Here is a 23,188-nt window from a genome sequence, read left to right on the forward strand (position 1 = left end):
AGGATACTGAATATAGTTCCCTGTGCTATACAGTAAGACCTTGTTGTTTATCCATTCTATATATAAAAACTTACATCTGCTAACCCCAACCTCCAACTCCATACCTCCCCCAACCCTCTCCCCCTTGACAACCACCAGTCTGTTCTCTATGTCCATGGTTATGGTTCTGGTTCTGTTTCATAGATAGGTTCATTTGTGTCATATTTTAGATTCCACATATAAGTTATATCATATGGTATCTGTCTTTCTCTTTCTGACATACTTCAGTTAGTATGATAATTTCTAGTTGCATCCCTCTAGTTGCCATTGCTGCAAATGGCATTATTTTGTTCTTTTCTATGGCTTTTTTATGGCTGAGTAGTATTCCATTATATATATTTAGCACATCTTCTTTATCCATCCATTCGTCTGTCAGTGGACATTTAGGTTGTTTCCATGTCTTGGCTATTGTGAATAGTGCTACTATGAACATAAGGGTGCATGTATTTTTTTGAATTATAGTTTTGTCTGGATATATGCCCAAGAGTGGGATTGCTGGATCATATGGTAATTCTATTTTTAGTTTTCTGAGGAACCTCCATACTGTTTCCCACAGTGACTGTGCACCAACTTACATTCCCATCAACAGGGTGGGAGGGTTCCCTTTTCTCCATAACCTCCCCAGCATTTGTTACTTGTAGACTTTTTAATGATGGTCATTCTGACCAGTGTGAGGTGGTACCTAATTGTAATTTTGATTTGCATTTCTCTAATAATTAGCGATGTTGAGCATCTTTTCATATGCCTATTGGCCATCTGTATTTCTTCTTTGGAGAAATGTCTCTTTAGAACTTTTGCCCATTTTTCGATTGGGCTGTTTTCCTTGTTGTTGTTGAGTTGTATGAGCTGTTTGTAAATTTTGGAAATTAAGCCCTTGTGGGTCGCATCGTTTGCAAATGTTTTCTTCCATTCTATAGGTTGTCTTTTTGTTTTGTTTATGGTTTCCTTTGCTGTGCAAAAGCTTGTAAGTTTGGTTAGGTCCCATTTGTTTATTTTCACTTTTATTTCTATTGCCTTGGAAGACTGACCTATGAAAACATTGGTACGATTTATGTCGGAGAATGTTTTGCCTATGTTCTCTTCTAGGAGTTTTATGGTATCATGTCTTATGTTTAAGTCTTTAAGCCATTTTGAGTTTACTTTTGTGTATGGTGAGAGGGTGTTGAACAAGTAGCTCTATCCCACTGTTTAGTGTGTTATTTTAAAATGGAATACATTTTTTCTGATTCTAGTTTATTTTTGTGCCTAAATCCTTTTAGCAACCCCCCTAGAAGCATTAATAAACCCAAATTAGACTTTACTACTTACAACATTGAAGTCACACACCTGTGAGAAATTTTTTAATCAAATTTTAACTTTATACTTGACAAGAAAATTTGATTCATAGAGCAGCTGTGACTTAGCAAACTTGGATTATTATATTCAAGGTTGCTAGTGTATGTAGTGCTTTTTGTGATTTTTTTTTAATAGAGTGACAGTTATATGTTCTTCAGGAGCCATAAGGGTTGTTTATTAAAAACACTCAGCTACAACATCGTATTAACATGATAAATGTAGTTTCTTTTTTTCTCTCAAAAATTTGGTGCCAGTCTGTCTGAATCAAATGATTTCAATGGAAATTAGGAAGCTAAAGGGGCTTTCTGTTTTCCATCTGTTTTCAGAAGCAAGAGAAAAGCACTGAGCATTGTCTGTATACCTCCTTATCTTTCCCTAAGAATTTTTTCTTTAATCCTGTTCATTGGGAAACTGTAAAATAGTATTTCTCCCTCTCTATCACTATCTTTCAGTATAAATTGTTGTGGGCTATTCATATTTTCTAAATGTTTGTTTCATTTTTTTATGTTGGATTTTTATAAATCAGATCAATACATACTTCAGTCCCGATAGTGTGTGAGGGGTAAAGATAATTGTGAAACCAGGTCACATTTGAGATTTCAAGGCATAAGTGCCCAGCAGTTTAAATGACTGCAAGGTAAAGAAGAGTGAAAGCAGTGCGTGTGGTCTGCTGTGATGTAGGACCTAAAGCTGATTATAGAAAGTGTTTAGGGTTTGGGTAGGCTTTGAGGAATAGGGAAAACCTCCAGTTGGTACAAAAGGCTTGGAAGCAGGAATATGCATGGCATCTTCTGGGTACATGAGGTGACTACACTTCCTAGATTGGAAGGTTTCTAATAAGGAAAAATACCATTGGAAAGATTAATTGTGGTAGACCTTGAATATGAAACCAAGAACTTTTGACTATCGTTTATACTGTGTGTGGTTAGTGAGAAGGCATTAAAGCTTTTGAGCAGACAAATGTCATGTCTAGTGACAGCGTGTAGGGTTAGTTGAAAACTATAGGCCCTCAAGCCCAATTTTCTCATTTTCTTTGTCCTTTACTTTAATGGAGGAGTATGAATTATGTTTCAAATTAAAGTTTTTAAAGCTTACAGTTTATAACTCACCACAAGCTTCTACATAAAACCCAAGAGTATTAACAATGAGCACATAAAGACCTGAATAATTCATAGGTATCTGAAGTGTTACGTAGTCAACTAGTCAAACTAGCTTGAATTCTGGTTATGCCACTCACTGTGTAATGTTGAACAAATTCTTTAACCTTTCTAACCCTCACTCCTTTCATCTGGAGTGGGAAGCTAATCATATTGCCCACTCAGGATTTTGAGCATTGAATAAGATATAAAGCATGTAAAGCTCTTAGCACACTGCCTGGCAGATAGTAAACATCTCTGATAAATACCTTTGCTGCTGTTAATTGTTGTTGTTATTATTATTATTTATCATTATCTAGTACTAATCGCTATCCAATTTTATTGTTTCCATGGAAGACTGCATTCTGAATTTTGATCTTTTACAGTAGGAACACTTTTCCCATCTGGTCCAGAAAGAACCTCTCTCCTGTGCCACCCAAGTTTCAGGGCCCACTGGTGGCTTCTAGATTTTCTTTTCCTTTGTTCTGGGTGTCCTGCCTTGTCAATGAGGGCATGCCAAAAAAACAGGAAGTCTGGGTCCCACCAAGAAGGCACTGTTTGCTGCCAGTTATGGGGGAGTGTGGTAAGCTCTGGTTTTATAGGGCACATGCAGCATTAGATGTTTGTTTTGTGTTGTTTTCCTACAGGTAGGTTTTGTTATTACGCTTTAAAGTGTGGTGTTTATTATTCAGAAATTTAGACTTATCTTTACTTTTGTCAGGTTTAAGCCGTTTTTCCCATTCCAAACCTTGCAAGGATTCGAAGAAGATGATGAAGAGCATATCCATATACAACAATGGGCACTTACGGAAGGCCGCCTTAAAGTTACATTGTTAGAATGTAGCAGGTATGTTCTTTGTTTTGTCATTACTACATTATAGGAAAGAAAGTACACTGAAAATGTACTTGAGCAGTATTTGTGTTTATTCCCCGCTGTGTTAATTTATATTGTATTATCTGTAAATTCTTTAACTGTAAATTTCATAAAAGTAGTGCTTTCCAACTTATAAAAAATACAAACTATATTTTAGAAAGCATTCTAATGGTGGGGGTGATCATTTATCCTGCAGTAATTTCCAAACTTTTTAGATACATAATGCTCTGTTGGCATATTTCTTACTACCTATTAGAAAGCTGTTCATAGCATAACAGTTTTGAGAACTCTTTTTGATAATTGGAAATACCCTGGAAAGTTGCAAAATCAGACTTTTAAACTCCTGTGATTCTTAAAATTTTAGAGCTGGAAGGGAATCTCAGAAGTAATCTTGCCCAGCCTCTTTATTTTTCCAGCCCCATAGTCTAAGCTGTGTTCATACTTTGCTTGAACTACTTAATACATTAGCCTCCTTACTTATCTCCTGACACGGGTTACCATTGTGACAACCAGAATGAGCTTTTCAAAATGCATATCTGATTGTCACTTTCCACTTAAAATTCTCTAATGGCTTCCCCATTCCTCTTAGAATATAGACCCAAATCTTTTTCATGGCTTGCATGCCCCTCTTTACCTCTCTAGTTTCTTTCTCCACCCAGCCCCTCACTCACAGTGCTTCAGCCACATAGGCCTTCCTAAGAGAAGAGGTTGGCAAACTTTTTCTCTGAAGGGCCAGATAGTAAATATTTTAGGCTTTGTGATTCACGTGGTTTCTGTTGCAACTACTCAACTCTGCCTTGTAGTGTGAAAGCAGTCATAGATAGACAACAGGTAAATGAATGGGCATGGCATGGCTGTGTGCCCGTAAAACTTTATTATATGAATTTTATAATTTTTATGTGTCATAAAGTTCTTTTGATTTGTTTTTTTCAGCCATTTAAAAATGTGAAAACCTTTGGTAGCCCACAAGGCTTATAAAAACAAGCAGTGGACTGGATTTGGCCCATGGACTGTAGTTTGCCATTCCCTGCCTTAGATATTTTAACATACCAAGCTCCTGTGTTGACTCTCCACTATTCTCCTGGCTGAAGGCCCTACCCCATCTTCTGTTCCTTGAGACTACCCTTTCTTGCTTCACCTTAAAAACTGCCTCCTTACTGTGTCTCCTGATCATTCCAACTACAAATAACACTATCCTTATTGCTACATTTCTGTGACCACTTATTTGTTGCTTAATCACTCTATTTTTATTTTCAGCCCATAATAAAAAATAAGTGCTTGAATCCAGAGGTTTTATTTTATACCAAATATACCTGTATCCTTGCTAATAGGTTAATTTTGAGTATACTAGTAATATGCTAAATATTTTTTTAAGTCTTGGAGTGAATCAATATTGTGTACGATTATGTCAGAAAGTCTAGTTTAAAGGGAATTCTTTTATCAAAGAAAGACTGAATATGCTGTAAATTTTGTAAAAGGGACTGCAATGTACAGTAAAATGATATATACAATAAAAATACGGCTCTACGTAAGTCTGAATTTGAAGTAGCTAATCCAATATGCTATGGTAAGCATAAGTATTAAATCTCTCCTGTCTAAAATCTAATTATAATTTACAATTATATAAATTATATAAATATCTAATTATAATTATAAATATCTAATTATAATTTGGGCTTATATTATCATTTGGAAGGATGTTTATCAAGCGGCCTGTGTCTGAAGAAATTTTGGACTGATACTTTCTTTCAGTGAATTTTCTTATAGATTCACAGGCATCAAAATCATACCATTGGATTACCTTTTCCAAAATAATCATAGCAACTTCTAAACATTTGAAAGGCAGCTTTGTAAAAAATTTCTTGACTCTCCTGTTGTTAATTCCTACCTACCTATTCACCCGCCTATCCCCAAACTTGCAAAGATAGCCTTGAAGAAGATTCATTGATTGATTCATTGAACAGATATTTAATGCAGTGTATATGATGTGTAATCGGTACTGTGCTAGGAACTTTAAAAAACTAGTTCTTTTGTCTTGGTGTTGCTGATGAGATTATGGATTAATTATATGTCTGTTGTTTGCGGCTTTTTTTTTTTTTTTTTTTTTTTTTTTTTGGCGGTACGCGGGCCTCTCACTGTTGTGGCCTCTCCCGTTGCGGGGCACAGGCTCCGGACCCGCAGGCTCAGTGGCCATGGCTCACGGGCCTAGCCGCTCCGCGGCATGTGGGATCTTCCCGGACCGGGGCACGAACCCGCGTCCCCTGCATCGGCAGGCGGACTCTCAACCACTGCGCCACCAGGAAGCCCCCTGTTTGCGGCTTTTTAACCACTTGCTATTGCTGTCTCCTTTGCTCACCATTCTCTTGCTTTATTTGAGATACTGCTCACTTAAAACCTTGGGTCAGCCTTGAACCCAAGACTGCATGAAGGCATTGAGAGAGTGTAGTCAGGCATTATTTAGGTCATGTTGAATTGAGATAAATAATACAAAGAAAAACATTACAATTTATGAAGTATATGTATCCTATTTTATTTTAATAAGGAAGTGTATAATGAATCTCTGAAAGAATATACAAGAAACCAATAAAAATTTTTATGGGGAAAAGGTTGAAGGAACTGAGTTAATGATGATGGACAGGGGTGAAGGTGAGAGCCAAACTTTTCACTATAACCTTTTTTATACTGTTTGATTTTTGTGACTGTATCACCTTGTCAAAAAATATAAAAATAAAGACCAGTATTTCTGGAGAGTTGAAGGAGAAAGCATGGACAGTAGTTCATGTTCTTATGTTAGTCCTTGTAGGCCAGCACCTTTCCCAGGTGACAGCTTAATCTTGGGAACAAGCACACTATCTCAATAGTGTTTTAGTCACTATCTTTATAAACCCAACCATGTAAAGTTACTTAGTGTTGTGGTGCTATGTGTTATTCACACAGTTTAAGGATCACTTAAAATTGTTAATGAAGGAGAGAATAAATTACTAATTACTACTTTCAACTCATTCCTGCTTTTTTATTCTTCTCATATTCTTATTAAAATCTTTCTTACATTGTTGTTTTTCTTCTGAGCATTTTTGTTAGTAGAAAAAAAAGAACTCTCAATTCATATAGATTACAAGTTTGTAAGATTCAAACTAAAGAGGAGATACTACTGTAATCTAAGTATTTTCATTTTTCCTGCTTCTGAATATAAATTCATCTTGTGGGGTTTATTGTAATCTCTAAAACAGAAAGAAAGGGACACTCTAGAGAAAATGGAAGAACAAATAACAGTGCCCCCTTTTTTGGAGGAAGGACAAAAAAATGCTTATCATTTATTTCAGTTTTGGAAATTTAAGGCTTAAGACCTCTTGAGATATTTTTACCGTGACAACTTCACTTAGTGATATAAGAAGATTTGAAACAAATAGAGGAAAGTTTTAGAATGATCAAATTTTTAAGAGCACATAAACCAATTAAGATTAGAACATTTCCGTAGACCACTTGTATATATATAACGTTGTTTTGAATTAGCTTACTGTCACGAGTTGAAGTTTCTTGAGTTCTTAGCCTTTAGGCATACATATTCACATTTCTCCTGCTTGAGCGAGCACTATTTAAACATGTCCAGGTTGTTATAATGTCATAGGTTGTTATAATGTCATTGTTATAGTTTTAGCTTAATATTCTTATAAATGTTTATTTTTTAAGCTTTTTATTTTTTTTAATAGATCTTTATTGGAGTATAATTGCTTCACAATACTGTGTTAGTTTCTCTTGTACACCAGAGTGAATTAGCCATATGCATACATATGTCCCCATATCCTCTCCCTCTTGAGCCTCCCTCCCATCCTCCCTATCCCAATCCTCTAGGTCATTGCAGAGCACCGAGCTGATCTCCCTGTGCTTCGCTGCTGCTTCCCACTAGCTAACCATTTTACATTCGGTAGTGTATATATGTCGATGCTACTCTCACTTTGCCCCAGCTTCCCCCTCCCACCCCGTGTCCTCAGGTCCATTCTCTGTGTCTACATCTTTCTTCCTGCCCTGCAACTAGGTTCATCAGTACCTTTTTTTTTTAGATTCCATGTATATGCGTTAGCATACGGTATTAGTTTTTCTCTTTCTGACTTACTTCACTCTGTATGACAGACTCTGGATCCATCCACCTCACTACAAATAACTCAATTTTGTTTCTTTTCATGGCTAATATTCCATTGTATATATGTGCCACATCTTCTTATTCCATTCGTCTGTCAGTGGACACTTAGGTTGCTTCCATTTCCTGGCTATTGTAAATAGTGCTGCAGTGAACATTGTGGTACATGACTCTTTTTGAATTATGGTTTTCTCAGGGTATATGCCCAGTAGTGGGATTGCTGGGTCATTTGGTAGTTCTATTTGTAGTTTTTTAAGGAAGCTTCATACTGTTTTCCATAGTGGTTGTATCAATTTGCATCCCCACCAACAGTGCAGGAGGGTTCCCTTTTCACCACACCCTCTCCAGAATTTATTGTTTCTAGATTTTTTGATGATGGCCATTCTGACCGGTGTGAGATGATATCTCATTGTAGTTCTGATTTGCATTTCTCTAATGATTAATGATGTTGAGCATTCTTTGATGTGTTTGTTGGCAATCTGTATATCTTCTTTGGAGAAATGTCTATTTAGGTCTTCTGCCCATTTTTTAATTGGATTGTTTGTTCTTTTGATATTGAGCTCCATAAGCTGTTTGTATACTTTGGAGATTAATCCTTTGTGTGTTGTTTCATTTGCAAATATTTTTTCCCATTCTGAGGGTTGTCTTTTTGTCTTGTTTATGGTTTCCTTTGCTGTGCAAAAGCTTTTAAGTTTAATTAAGTCCCATTTGTTTATTTTTGTTTCCATTACTCTGAAAGGTGGGTCAAAAAAGATCTTGCTGTATTTTATGTCAAAGAGTGTTTTTCCTGTGTTTTCCTCTAAGAATTTTATAGTGTCTAGTCTTTCATTTAGGTCTTTAATCCATTTGGAGTTTATTTTTGTGTATGGTGTTAGGGTGTGTTCTAATTTCATTCTTTCACATGTAGCTGTTCAGTTTTCCCAGCACCACATATGGAAGAGGCTCACTTTTCTCCATGGTATGCTCTTGCCTCCTTTGTCATAAATTAGGTGACCATATGTGCACGGGTTTATCTCTGGGCATTCTATCCTGTACCATTGATCTATATTTCTGTTTTTGTGCCAGTACCATACTGTCTTGATTACTGTAGCTTTGTGGTATAGTTTGAAGTCGGGGAACCTGATTCCTCCAACTCCGTTTTTCATTCTCAAGATTGCTTTGGCTATTCGGGGTCTTTTGTGTTTCCATATGAATTGTAAAATTTTTTGTTCTAATTCTGTGAAGAATGCTATTGGTAGTTTGAAAGGGATTGCACTGAATCTGTAGATTGCTTTGGGTGTATAGTCATTTTCACAATATTGATTCTTCCAATCCAAGAACATGGTATATTTCTCCATCTGTTCATATCATCTTTGATTTCTTTCATCAATGTTTTATAGTTTTCTGAGTACAAGTCTTTCACCTCCTTAGGCAGGTTTATTCCTAGGTATTTTATTCTTTTTGTTGCGATGGTAAATGGGATTGTTTCCTTAACCTCTCTTTCTGATTTTTTGTTGCTTGGTGTATAGGAATGCCAGAGATTCTGTGCATTAATTTTGTATCCTGCAACCTTACCAAATCCATTGGTTAGTTCTAGTAGTTTTCTGGTAGCATTTTTACGATTTTCTATGTATAGTATCATGTCATCTGCAAACAGTAACAGTTTTACTTCTTCTTTTCCAATTTGGATTCCTTTTATTTCTTTTTCTTCTCTGATTGCCGTGACTTCCAAAACTATGTTGAATGAGAGTGGCGAGAGTGGACATCCTTGTCTTGTTCCTGATCTTAGTGGACATGCTTTCAGTTTTTCACCATTGAGTATGATGATTGCTGTGGGTTTGTCATATATGGCCTTTATTATGTTGGTGTAGTTTCCCTCTATGCCCATTTTCTGGAGAGTTTTTATCATAAATGGGTGTTGAATTTTGTCAAAAGCTTCTTCTGCATCTGTTAAGATGATCATATGGTTTTTATTCCTTAATTTGTTAATGTGGTGTATCACATTGATTGGTTTGCATATACTGAAGAATCCTTGCATCCCTGGGATAAATCCCATTTGATCATGGTGTCTGGTCCTTTTAATGTGTTGTTGGATTCTGTTTGCTAGTATTTTGTTCAGGATTTTTGCATCTATGTTCATCAGTGATATTGGTCTATAATTTTCTTTTTTTGTGATGTCCTTTTCTGGTTTTGGTATCAGAGTGATGGTGGCTTCGTAGAATGAATTTGGGAGTGTTTCTCCCTCTGCAATTTTTTGGAAGAGTTTGAGAAGGATCGATGTTAGCTCTTCTCTAAATGTTTGATAGAATTCGCCTGTGAGGCCATCTGGTCCTGGACTTTTGTTTGTTGGAAGATTTTTAATCACCGTTTCGATTTTATTACTTGTGATAGGTCTGTTTATATTTCCTAATTCTTCCTGGTTCAGTCTTGGAAAATTGTATGTTTCCAAGAATTTGTCCATTTCTTTGTGGTTTTCCATTTTATTGGCATATAGTTGTTTGTAGTAGTCTCTTATAATCCTTTGTATTTCTTCAGTGTCAGTTGTGATTTCTCCTTTTTCATTTCTAATTTTAATGATTTGTGTCCTCTCCCTTTTTTTCTTGATGGGTCTGGCTAAGGGTTTATCAATTTTGTTTATCTTCTCAAAGAACCAGCTTTTAGTTTTGTTAATCTTTGCTATCGTTTCCTTCATTTCTTTTTCATTTATTTCTGATCTGATCTTTTTGATTTCTTTCCTTCTACTGACTTTGGGTTTTCATTGTTCTTCTTTCTCTGTTGTTTTAAGTGTAGGGTTAGATTGTTTATTTGAGATTTTTCTTGTTTCTTGAGGTGAGATTGAATTGCTATAAACTTCCCTCTTAGAACTGCTTTTGCCACGTCCCATAGGTTTTGGGTTGTTGTGTTTTCGTTGTCATTTGTTTCTATGTATTTTTTTAATTCTCTGATTTCTTCAGTGATCTCTTGGTTAGTAGTGCAGTGTTTAGCCTCCATGTATTTGTGTTTTTTACAGTTTTTTTCCTGTAATTGATTTCCAGTCTTATAGCATTGTGGTCAGAAAAGATGCTTGATACGATTTCAATTTTCTTAAATTTTCTGAGGCTTGATTTGTGACCCAAGATGTGATCTATCCTGGAGAATGTTCCATGTGCACTTGAAAAGAAAGTGTATTCTGCCACTTTTGGGTGGAATGTTCTGTAAATATCAATTAAATCTGTCTGGTCCATTGTATCATTTAAAGCTTGTGTTTCCTTATTTATTTTCTGTTTGGATGATCTGTCCATTGGTTTAAGTGGAATGTTAATGCCCCCATATTATTGTATTGCTGTCGATTTCTCCTTTCATGGTTGTTAGCGTTTGTGTTATGTATCAAGGTGCTCCTGTGTTGGGTGCATAAACATTTATAATTGTTATATCTTCTTCTTGGATTGATCCTTACATCATTATGTAGTGTCCCTCCTTATCTCTTATAACAGTCTTTATTTTAAAGTCTGTTTTATCTGAGTATTGCTACTCCAGCTTTCTTTTGATTTCCATTTGCATGGAATATCTTTTTCCATCCCTTCACTTTCAGTCCGTATGTGTCCCTAAGTCTGAAGTGCGTCTCTTGTAGACAGCATATACATGGGTCTTGTTTTTGTATCCATTCAGCCAGTCTGTCTTTTGGTTGGGACATTTAATCCATTTACATTCAAGGTTATTATCGATATGTATGTTCCTACTGCCATTTTCTTAATTGTTTTGGGTTTGTTTTTGTGGGTCTTTTTCTTCTCTTGTGTTTCCCACCTAGAGATGTTTCTTTAGCATTTGTTATAAAGCTGGTTTGGTGGTGTTGAATTCTCTTAGCTTTTGCTTGTCTGAAAAGCTTTTGATTTCTCCGTCGAATCTGAATGAGATTCTTGCTGGGTAATCTTGGTTGTAGGTTTTTCTCTTTCATCACCTTAATTATATCCTGCCACTCCCTTCTGGCCTGCATAGTTTCTGCTGAAAAATCAGCTGATAACCTTATGGGGATTCCTCTGCATGTTATTTTTTGTTTTTCCCTTGCTGCTTTTCACATTTCTTCTGTGAATTTAAATTTTGTTAGTTTGATTAATATGTGTCTTGGTGTGTTTCTCATAGGGTTTATCCTGTATGGGACTCTCTGTGCTTCCTGGACTTCGGTGACTGTTTCCTTCCCCATGTTAGGGAAGTTTTCGACTATAATCTCTTCAGATATTGTCTCAGACCCTTCTTTTTCTCTTCTTCTCCTGGGACCCCTGTAATTCGAATGTTGGTGCACTTAGTGTTGTCCCAGAGGTCTCTGAGATTGTCTTCAGTTCTTTTCATTCTTTTTTCTTTATTCTGCTCCCTGGCAGTTATTTCCACCATTTTATCTTCCAGCTCACTTATTTGTTCTTCTGCCTCAGTTATTCTGTTATAGATTCCTTATAGTGTATTTTTAATTTCAGTTATTGTGTTGTTCATCTCTGTTTGTTCTTTAGTTCTTCTAGATCTTTGTTAAACATTTCTTGTATTTTCTCAGTCTGAACCTCCATTCTGTCTCCGAGATTCTGGATCATCTTTACTATCATTACTCTGAATTCTTTTTCAGGTAGATTGCCTATTTCCTCTTCATTTATTTGGCCTTGTAGGTTTTTACCTTGCTCCTTCATCTGTGACATATTTTTTTGCTCTCTTTTTTTTTTTTATAAGTGGGATTGTGTTCCTATCTTACTAGTTGTTTGGCCTCAGGCTTCCAACATTGGAGTTTGTAGGCTGTTGGGTAGAGCTGGGTCTTGGTGCTGAGATGGTGACCTCAGTGAGACCTCACTCCGATGAATGTTCCCTGGGGTCTGAGGGCCTCTGTTAGTCCAGTGGTTCAGACTCAGAGCTCCCACTGCAGAAGCTTCAGCCCGACCCCCGGCTCGTGAACCAAGATCCCACAAGACACGAGGGGCGGCCAAAAAAAAAGAACAATTATAAAGTAAAAAATAAAATTAGACTAGGAAACTAACAGATGTGTTAGAAAGAATATAAAAGTAAGGGGCTTCCCTGGTGGCGCAGTGGTTGAGAGTCCGCCTGCCGATGCAGGGGACACGGGTTCGTGCCCTCGTCCGGGAAGATCCCACATGCCGCGGAGCGGCTAGGCCCGTGAGCCATGGCCACTGAGCCTGCGCGTCCGGAGCCTGTGCTCCGCAGTGGGAGAGGCCACAACAGTGAGAGGCCTGTGTACCGCAAAAAAAAAAAAAAAAGAAAGAATATAAAAATAAAAATATAGATGAACCAACAACAGGAAGGTACAACAGTACCACAATAGTAAAAAAGAGGAGGAGGGGAAAGGAGAAAAGGGTCGGGGGGAGGCCTAAGCAAGGGCGAGGTTTGGGCAGTGGGCAGGGCCTATACTTAGGACCCACAGGGCTGGAAAAGGCCCTGGAGGCTGTGGGGGGTTGGGCTTAGGCTCAACAGAACAGAAGGGGCCCAGACGTGCCCCCCTCCCCTGGTCTCAGAGGGCAGGGGACCTCACCTGGGAGCCCAGCAGGTTTCCTGGGCTCGAGTGGGCAGGGCAAACACCCTCCTCTCCTGCTCCTCCCAGAGGGCCCCTCCCACCTGCCTCTCCTGATCTCCCTGGCCTCAGGGGGACTGATCCTGTCTGACCTCCACTTCTCCTACTCCTCAGTCCCCCCACATCCTACCAGTTCACTTAGGGGTTCCTCCCATCTCCTTGGGTGTCAGGGTCTCCCACCAGTGGCCAGCAGGCACCCTAGTTGTGGGGAGACTCTAACGCGGCATCTTCCCACACCGCCATCTTGACTCCGCCCACTCTAAGCTTTTTAGAGCTTGACCTTGAATCAAGTAAAAAGAATGTAACTTTAATAATTTTTTCCCAAAATCCATGAAATAGAACATCATATTCATCATCCACAGACAATGATGGCTCTGTTCAAGGACTTATTTCTTTTTATTTTTTAAACTTTATTTTGAAATAATAAAATGTTTCTGTGTGAGGATTTTTTCTTTTTTAACTTTATTTTGAAGTAATCTCAGACTTACAGAAGTCTGTTTGAAGATTTATCAAACTTATCTGTTGTAAGGCTTTGAGAGTGAATTTTGCCAATGAGGAAACAAGTTAGAAGTATTCATAGAAAACTGTTTACTGAAAATACTGGAGTTGTACAGCTGGAAGCTTTATGCTTTAGAAGGCAACATGAAGTGGAAATAATACTGGCTTTTGAGTTAGAAAGTGCTGTGTTCACATCCTAGCTATGTGCTCTTACTGTCATGTGTTCTCAGGGAAATTACACATCTATAAAAATGGACAAGGGTGCTGCCTTGCTGGTAATTGTGATCAGAGGTAGGTAAATAAACCACAGTTCCCTACCACATAGTAAGGCTTCAGTAGATATGGCTTCTATTATTATGCCTTAATATAATCATTATCTTGTTTATCAAGAAGAAAACAAATCCTTAAACAAAAGTGTTCTTTTTTGCATATTTGGTTATGAGAACTGGAATTTGAATTTTATTAATTTGAAAGGGTCTCACACTGTAAAGGGAAGTTCTTTTCTAATTACATGAAATAACAGTTTTGAATTTCCAAAATAAAGGTTGAGAATGGAAACACAGTTTTGTTTGTAAAAATTGGTTCTATTTACCAAAAAGCAAAGTCATTCTGAATAGTTGCTTTTTTTTCACATTGCCTAAGGCTAGATTTTAACCACAGAAGAACTCAATTGCTGTATTTGTAGTATTGTTATTAGACTAAATTATTTCACATTAGTATTACAATCATATTAAGATTATTATTTTTAAATTTATAATTTATAGTCCGTCTTCTAAAAGAATTTTAGGTATTTTGCAAAAATGATATACCTATATGCAGTTAAATAGAAAATAAATTAGATCAAAAACAACCATGTAGAGAAGAGAAGATCAGTTTTCTGGCAGCAAAGGAAACTTGATGGAGTTCCTAGTTTTTATTTCTTGATAAACTGTGCATGTTTTTCAGGGGAAAAGAAATTCTGACCTCAGATTCTAGGAGGGATTTGTCCCCTACATCTTTGTTGTACAATGTAATGGGTCTCTTTTCCCTTCTCTTCTCTTCTCTTCTCTCTTTTCTTTTCCGGTTTTAGCAACCACTTATATTTTTTAAAAAACAAACTTAAGATTATAGTAGTGAAAGCAAAGCCTATAAAGTTCTGTTGTGTGAGAGTTCTGTACTCCAGAGCAGTATATTTAGGATAGTCTGTCCTAATTATAGATAGAAGTTCTAATTAAGGTCAGTTCTTCACTGACTCACACACTGTTCTAAAGCCTCTGTTTTCTCAGCACCTTTTAGAGTGCTGTTTTACTGGGTTCCAAAAATACATCATTTTTAAAATTTTTAAATGTTAACACAAATACAGGAAAACCACAGCGCTTGACATTCTTCTTTCATTACCAAGAGTTCTCCCTTATTCCATAATTATCTGTCATCAGCATGGACTCATGGATTCCTATTTTTTTCAATCACTATAATTCTTTACCATCCTTAATTATTTTGGTGCCTAAATTATCTCATATATGACGACTAGGAGCCTCTTCAAATAACCCTGTATTTTTTTCCTTTGCTTTTCTTCTTCTTCTCCCCCTCCTCCTCCCCACCCCCCTCCTCCTCCTCCTTTTCTTTCTCCTTTTTTTCTTTTTTTCTTTTTTTTAGGTCTTCACTACTTTCTGGTACATATAACAAGCTGTTCCAGGTTCATTTTATATCTTCCCCATCACAGTCCTAGAATCGGCTATTTTTCCAAAAAGCCCTGGTTCCTTTTAGTAGAGAATGGTATTAGGAATCAAGATCTGGGTGTTGGGTATGTTCATTGCTACTTCATATATTCATAGGACCCTTCAGTGAGCAGGATTAGGAAATACATATATGTGAAGACATTTGTAAACATATACATACATACCACACACACACACAGATACACAATTTAGAAATCATGAGTTCACCTGATACTTCCAGTTCTATTTCATCCTCATAGGGTTGTTCCTTGCCTTGGTTCTTCCCCGCCTTGGTTGTTCCCCCTTTTGTATTTTTATGTCCCTTGAGCCCTGACTCCCAATAACATCAGCACTTTGACTCATTTGCTCAATCCTATACTACATCTCAGATAGTTCTGAAATTGCTTTGTCCCTACGTGAACAGAGAACATACTTACTAAAAGGAATTCAGGATTTATTTGCAGTTCTCCCCTACCCTACCCATTGAGGGCATGTGGTCATGTACTGTATTCATAAATTAGAATAATTTTTCCCCTTTAGTGTGATTATGTTGTTCATTTGAAATGCAGTTGGGTTCGTTTCAGTTTGCTCTCAGTTTCAGTCTCCCCCCACCCCTGCCTTTCTATCCTTATTGATTCCTATTTTTTCATATGTAGAGCATTAATGTGCTTCTATGACACAAAACTATACAAAAATATATACAGACAACCCTTACTCAGCCTGGCACTGTGTTAACCAAAACCTTGCATGTCAGAACAGTGCAAAGCAGGGACACAATTCTGTTATGCAATTAACACAAAGTGAGGACTGCCAGTAATATCATTTGGATCTTCTTTACTGTTTTTTATTTTTATCTAGTTTGGTCAATTAGTGAATAAAGCGTGTTAAATCTTCAACCATGACTATTAATTTTTCTCTTCTTTTGTAATTTGATTATTAGGTGCATGTTTCTTCTTTTTTTTTTAACATCTTTACTGAAGTATAATTGCTTTACAATGGTGTGTTAGTTTCTGCTGTATAACAAAGTGAATCAGCTATACATATACATATATCCCCATATCTCCTCCCTCTTGCATCTCCCTCCCACCCCTCTAGGTGATCACAAAGCACCAAGCTCCGTCTCCCTGTGCTATGCGGTTGCTTCCCACTAGCTATCTGTTTTACATTTGGTAGTATATATAAGTCCATGCCACTCTCTCACTTCGTCCCAACTTACCTTTCCCCCTCCCCATGTCCTCAGGTCCATTCTCTACATCTGCATCTTTATTCCTGTCCTGTCCCTAGGTTCTTCAGAACCTTTTTTTTTAGATTCCATATATATGTGTTAGCATACAGTATTTGTTTTTCTCTTTCTGACTTACTTCACTCTGTATGACAGACTCTAGGCCCATCCCCTCACTACAAATAACTCAGTTTCGTTTCTTTTTCATATTTCTTCTTGACATGGGGACTCTCTTATCATTATGAAGGGTCCCTCTTTGTCTTATAATATTTCTTGCCTTAATATTTATTTCATCTGATATTGATATAGCATCTACAGATTTCTTATTTTCATGGTGTGTGTGTGTGTGTGTGTGTGTGTAGATATATATCTTTTTTTAACAACCTTTTACTTTCAATCTATTTGTGTCTTTATATTTAAGTTGTATCATATGTCATAAACAGTTGGCTCTTGCTTTTATGTGTATAACAATCTCTGCCTTTTCATTGGAGTGTTTAGTTCCCTTATACTTAATGTAGTTATTGATGAGGTTGTGTTTTTAGATCTGGCATTTTGCCATTTGTTTTTTGTCTCATCTGTTTTTTTTTTCCTCTCCTCTGTTTCTTTTCATCCTTCCTGTCTTGTGAATCAAATATTTTTTAGTATTCCATTTTAATTCCTTTATTGGCTTGCTAACTATAGTTTTATACTGTGTATATGGTTGCTCTAGGAATTGGAGTATGCATCTTTAATGTATCCCATATACTTAGAATATTGTTACTTAAGGTAAATTACAAGAACCTCATAATAGTTTATTTCCATTTATGCCCACATCATCAGTGTTGGTCATATACGGGTATCCCCTGCTTTTTGAAAGTTCGCTTTGCACCACTTCACCTTTATGAAAGACCTACTTTAGTACCTGTTTTTGCTAACTGAAAGAAATTTGAAGAGGATTTTTACTTTTACAGAAATTGAAAAGAGAAAATGTCATTCAACCTTTGTTTTGCAGCAAGCTGACACCACCAAGCTCCTTCTCTGGGAACTACATTCAGCATCCCAGCATCAAGCCGCCGTAGCTTTGAACTGTGTCTGTGAACATCTGTGCTTTATCTTGATTTATTTTGTGCATCCATTAGCAAGATGTGTCCTAAGATAATTGCTTCTGCATTTTACACCATTTTTGCTTACAAAAAGTTTCATAAGAATGCTCTACTTTTGGATAGCAGGGGGAAACCTGTATATTACATTCATATATGTTATTAACCCATCAATAGTGTTATTTTTAGCTTTAAACAGTCATATGTCTTTTAAAGAAATTAAAAGAAACAAATTTTTTTTGCATCTACTGTATATTTAACATTTCTATTGCCCTTCATTCCTTCCTTCAGATCAAAGTTACCATCTGGTATCCCGTCCCTCCAGCCTCAAGAACTTCCTTTAGCATTTCTTGTTATTTAGGTTTGCTGGCAACAAATTCTCTGTTTTTGTTTATCTGGAAAATTATTTTTCATGCAGTTGTGAAGGATAGTTTTCCTGATATAGACGTCTAAGTTGACAGTTATTTTCCTTCGACACTTTAATTATTTCAATCCTATATTCTGATGAGAAGTCAGCAGTCAATCTTACGGCTCCTCTCCACGTGCAGTGTGTCATTTTTCTGTAGCTGCTTTCCAAGTTTTCACTTTGGTTTTCAGTCCTTTGACTATGTCTAGAGGTAGTTTTCTTTATTTGTTTGTTTTTAATGCTTCTATTTCAGTGAACTTCTTGGATATGTACATTAATGTTTTCAGTCAAATTTGGGAAGTTTAGGGGCATTATTTTTTCAGATATTTTTTCTGCTTCTTTCTTTTACACCTCTCCTTATGGGATTCCAAATTACATATATGTTGGGCTGTTTCATTTTCCCCATAGGTCCTTGAGGTTCAGTTTGTTTCTTTAAACTCTTCTTTTTTTCTCTGTGTTCTTTGGATTGAGTAATACTAATCTGTCTTCAAGTTCACTGAGTCTTCTGCTATCTCTAGTCTGCTATCTCCAATTTTTAATTTCATTTATTATGCTGTTCAGCTTTAGAAGTTCAATTTTGTACAGTTATCATTTCTCTGTTGAGAATACCTATCTTTTCACTCATTATTGTGTTTTCTTTAATTCTTTGAACGAGATGTTCTTTCAGCTCTTTGAGTATATATATATATTTTTTTCTTTGAAAAAAATATATAAATGCTGCATTGAAGTCTTACCATCTGGGCCCATTAGGAGTCAGTTTTTATTGACCGCCTGTCCTGTTGACCATCGGTCATACTTTCCTCTTTTCTTTGATCGAAAACTGGACATTGTAGATAATGAGTTGTAGCAACTCTGTATTCTCTTATGTTCTGAGGATGATTGATTTTCTTTTCTAGTGGGCAGTTAACTTGCCTGTTTTCAAGTTGCAAACTTTGTCTCCGTACTCTGCCCACCCTCCCCATCTTCCCAGCAACAGCATATATTTCTCTTCTTCTTTGTCTTCCCACTGCTGCCTTTTTAGACTGGTGCCCTAATTTTTCCTTCTTTATTTAGCAATCAGCCAAGGATTTGAGCAGAGATGGGACTTACCCGCTCAGTGATTTCTTTGTCTCCCCATAATTTCTAGCTGCTCTGCCGGCTCTGCTGGCTTTGCACTCTATCCTGATTCTTGAAACCCATAAGGCTTCAACTTTCTGCTGCTTGAACTACGCCACCGTTTTCCTGCAGCCATAGCCCTGAGCTATGAAAACCCCATGCTAGCAGTTTATACTCCTTGTCGCAATTTTATGAAATTAGACTGTCCTCTGCCTTCTGTGTGCTTTGGGAAGGTTTACATTATCTTTAAATGTGTTTTTAAAATTCTTTTTATCCAGTTTTTATAACTGCAGTCTGTTGGAGAGTTTGTGTGACCACTTCACCACTATTACCAAAAGTACTGTTCACTTGGTTTTCTTGTAGATGTTGTTGACAGGTATTGCCTTTGTTTTCCTGGTTGTTCTTTGTGCTTTAATGGGAGGATTTGGGGAGACTCAAAACCATGCTACCACCACTGCCATCCTTTTAGAACCAGAAATACGTATTTTTACTTTGATTTTATAAGACAAAGGAAAGGATTTAATCATGTGATTAAACTATTTTGAAATAAAATCAGCTGTTTCTTTTATTAGGTGAGGCAGCTTCAAGGTAAAAATTTGGTAGAAAGAATTAATACTTTAAGTAGCATTATATCCATATTATATAGTGAAATGTTTAGTTCTTCTATAGAGAAGGCTGTTAACATGGAATTTTGAAATTCGTTTATAAGATGAGCAGTTTTAGAAATTAAAACCAAGGAAATATTTCTAGCTTGCATTTGTTTGTGGTCTTCCATTTATTTTAGTATTGAGTTTGATTATATTCACTTGTTTATTTTTGACTCAAGTGGTAACTGTTTTTTTAAAAATTTTATCTGAAGTAAATAAGGCTAAATATTAACTCCCCGCCACCCCGAGTAGTTGGTAAATGTGTGTGCCTTATACTCTGCATTAATTTTAATGTTTGACAGTTTATCTTTTTTAAAAAGAGAAAATATCTAGCTAAATTTGAATATATTTGGGGGCATGACTCTACAAATACCTCTGTTGTTACTAATAGCGTTTACTTATTACCTGCAATATATAATATATGGTAGGTACTTTGCATTCATTATTTCAGCCCTCAGAACATCTTTATGAGATTAGTATTATATCCATTTTATAGATGAAGAACTGAGATCCATAAATTACTTGCCCAAGACCCCATAGCTGGAATTTGAATCTAGGTTTGTTTGACTTCAAAATCCTTCACTCATTCTATCTTCATAGCCTTTTTTTAAAACTTGTTGAAGAAAAAAATTTTGGTTCTTAAATTTTTCATATTATGTTAGAAGTATATAAATTTTGGAATTTTTTTTTACCTATTTGAAGGCAAGTCATTATATTTTTTTAAAAATTACCTTTTCAAGATCTTGGGATGTAGAAATGTGCATTAGTAATGAAGCATCATTAAGATAAAGGCTGGGGCTTCCCTGGTGGCGCAGTGGTTGAGAGTCCGCCTGCCGATGCAGGGGACATGGGTTCGTGCCCCGGTCTGGGAAGATCCCACATGCCGCGGAGCGGCTGGGCCCGTGAGCCATAGCCGCTGAGCCTGTGCGTCCGGAGCCTGTGCTCCGCAACGGGAGAGGTCAGAACAGTGAAAGACCTGCATACTGCCAAAAAAAAAAAAAAAAAAGATAAAGCCTGAAGTGTTACCTTCATGGAGGAGAGATAAAAGGAAATTAGCTCAAACATGAGACATTTAAATTTGTGTAAGGGAAAACTTCCACTCAGAACGAATTACTTGGAGCTGTTGCTGAATATTACTCCTAGTGGTTTTTAAGGCTATATAGATCTATAATCATAAAGGCCTGCTTTTGACTAGAAGAAGACTTTTCAGAAGATTCCAAATTTAGAGTTCATTTGTCCTGGGTTTATATAGGTATTCTTGCCCCACCTCCTCTTTCCTAAGATTACTGTGTTGGAAAATAGTATTGTTTCTTTTGTAATTGTACAGGCATAGCTCCAGAACACCACAATGAAGTGAATATGACAGTAAAGCGAATGACATGAATTTTTTGGTTTCCCAGTACATATAAAAGTTATATTTACACTATACCGTAGTCTGTTAAGTGTGTGATAGTATTATGTCTAAAAAACTGTACATACCTTAATTGCAAACTACTTTATTGCTAAAAAATGCTAACCATCATCTGAGCCTTCAGCGAGTCATAAAATCTTTTTGCTTGTGGATAATCTTGCCTCGATGTTGATGGCTGCTGTGACTGATCAGGGTGGTGGTTGCTGAAGGTTGGGGTGGCTGTGGTAATTTCTTACAGTAAGACAACGGAGAAGTTTGCTGCATTGATTGACTTTTCCTTTCACAGATGATTTCTCTGTAGCTTGCAGTGCTGCTTGATAGCATTTTACCCACAGCAGAACTTTTTTCAAAATTGGAGTCAGTCCTCTCAAATCCTGCCATTGCTTTATCAACTAAGTTTATGTAATAGTCTAAATCCTTTGTTGTCATTTCAAAAATCGGTTGAGTTTGCCGTCTTACATGGGAATGATTGGTGGTGCCCCAAAATAATTATAATAGTAGCATCAAAGATCACTGATCATAGATCACCATAACAAATATAATAATAATCAAAAAGTTTGAAATACTCCAAGAATTAACAAAATGTGACACAGACACGAAGTAGCAAATGCTTTTGGAAAAATGGTGCTGATAGACTTGGTCGATACAGGGTTGTCACAAACCCTCAATTTGTAAAAAAAAAAATGCAATATCTATGAACTATCAGTAAAGCAAAGAGCAACAAAGCGAGGCACAATAAAACGAGGGTATGCCTGTATACCTCTCCTGCTATTTCATACAGTAAAACAGCTGTTTTAATTCTTCTGATGTCTGAATTGTAAAAGAATTTAAGAAATTAAGTATGAACCCAGATGACATAAAGCCAACACTGGGTTTTAAAATGCCAAACTCCAAAATGTTTAAGTGCAGTGTTGGCATGCTATTACTTATATGTGACACTTTCAACAAAAGTGAACTGTAAAATGAACTGTGGTCAGAAAAATAAGAATTCAAAATAGTGTTTTATCTGAATTTTCCCTCTCTTTGCACCATTATTCCATGACTGTCAATTAGTTCTTCTAATGAATTTATTGAAGATGTTTGAAGGTGATATTAAGATGCACTGTTTTCAGAAATTGCTGTTTATATATGGATTGCATAGAAAGAGAAATTGAAGGCCCAGAGACAAGAGGTATTTAGGTTAAAGGTGAGGAAGTAAGTTCTTGAAAGACGTGTATTAGTAGAAACAGGAAGGGATAACTGGTATAAGTAGGATAGGGTTTAGTGAGTGACTGAATATGTGGATGTGTATAGGTGGAAGAGGCAAAGGAATGTTAAGGATTTGAGTCTAGGAGAATTATGGTCTCATTGACTTTGATTTGGTCATCAAGTACTGATTATTTTCTAATATTAGAGATATAAAGATCAAGACAAAGCTTCTCCCTTTCAGGACTAGTGGGGGAAATAGAGGTGCTTGTTTCAGAGGGAGATGAGTTTGACTTTATATGTCTTAAGTAGTAGGGCATGGTTAGATTTCCTTGTAGAAGTGTTCTGCAAACTTGATGGTTTAGACATGGAGAAGGAGAAAGACAGGGACTGGAGATTAGGTTTGGAGGTCTTCGTCATAGACAGGGAGAGTTAAGTCCTGGGTGGGGATAATTTCCAAGGGGGAGGAGTATAGACCAGAGGTAAGCATATATAGGAGGTCAGCCAAGTTTAATTCTTTTCACAACCCTTGAGTTGATATTTGACTCCCTTCAGGTGTGAGATTCTCCTTTCAAATTAAGTTTAATCATCCAAAAAAAAAAAAGATTTTTGGTTTTCACTTTTGATTATAAAAATGACTGTCTTATAGAAGAGTGCACAGGGAATTCCTTTCCTTTTCTCAGTGGTTTGGTCTTGAGTCATATAAATTCTCTCTCTTTGTTTCTTGATAGGTGATGTTTGTGCTTATGCTCAACATCATGAGGTTTCAATATACCTTTGCCTTTAAAAAAAATAAACATTTTGAAATTGGAAAGAACTTTTATAGAGCTAATAGCTCTTTCCAGAGACAGATGTCTAAAGGCAATTTTCTTTGCCTTTTTTGTTTGCAGTACAGACTCCTACTC

At 36.6% G+C, this 23,188-nt stretch overlaps 1 protein-coding gene across 1 annotated transcript in view; it reads left to right on the top strand.

Annotated features, from left to right (window-relative positions):
* The window catches only part of PDZD8 (PDZ domain containing 8), a 97,697-nt gene that overhangs the window by 25,144 nt on the left and 49,365 nt on the right, over positions 1 to 23,188 (top strand). Inside the window, exon 2 of the mRNA XM_079900789.1 lies at positions 3,232 to 3,357. Within this exon, the coding sequence (XP_079756915.1) occupies positions 3,232 to 3,357 (126 nt within the window). The remainder of the gene's footprint in view (positions 1 to 3,231; positions 3,358 to 23,188) is intronic.

The sequence above is a fragment of the Stenella coeruleoalba genome (genome assembly GCF_951394435.1).
Source record: "Stenella coeruleoalba genome assembly, chromosome: 16".
Classification (NCBI taxonomy): Eukaryota; Metazoa; Chordata; class Mammalia; order Artiodactyla; family Delphinidae; genus Stenella; species Stenella coeruleoalba.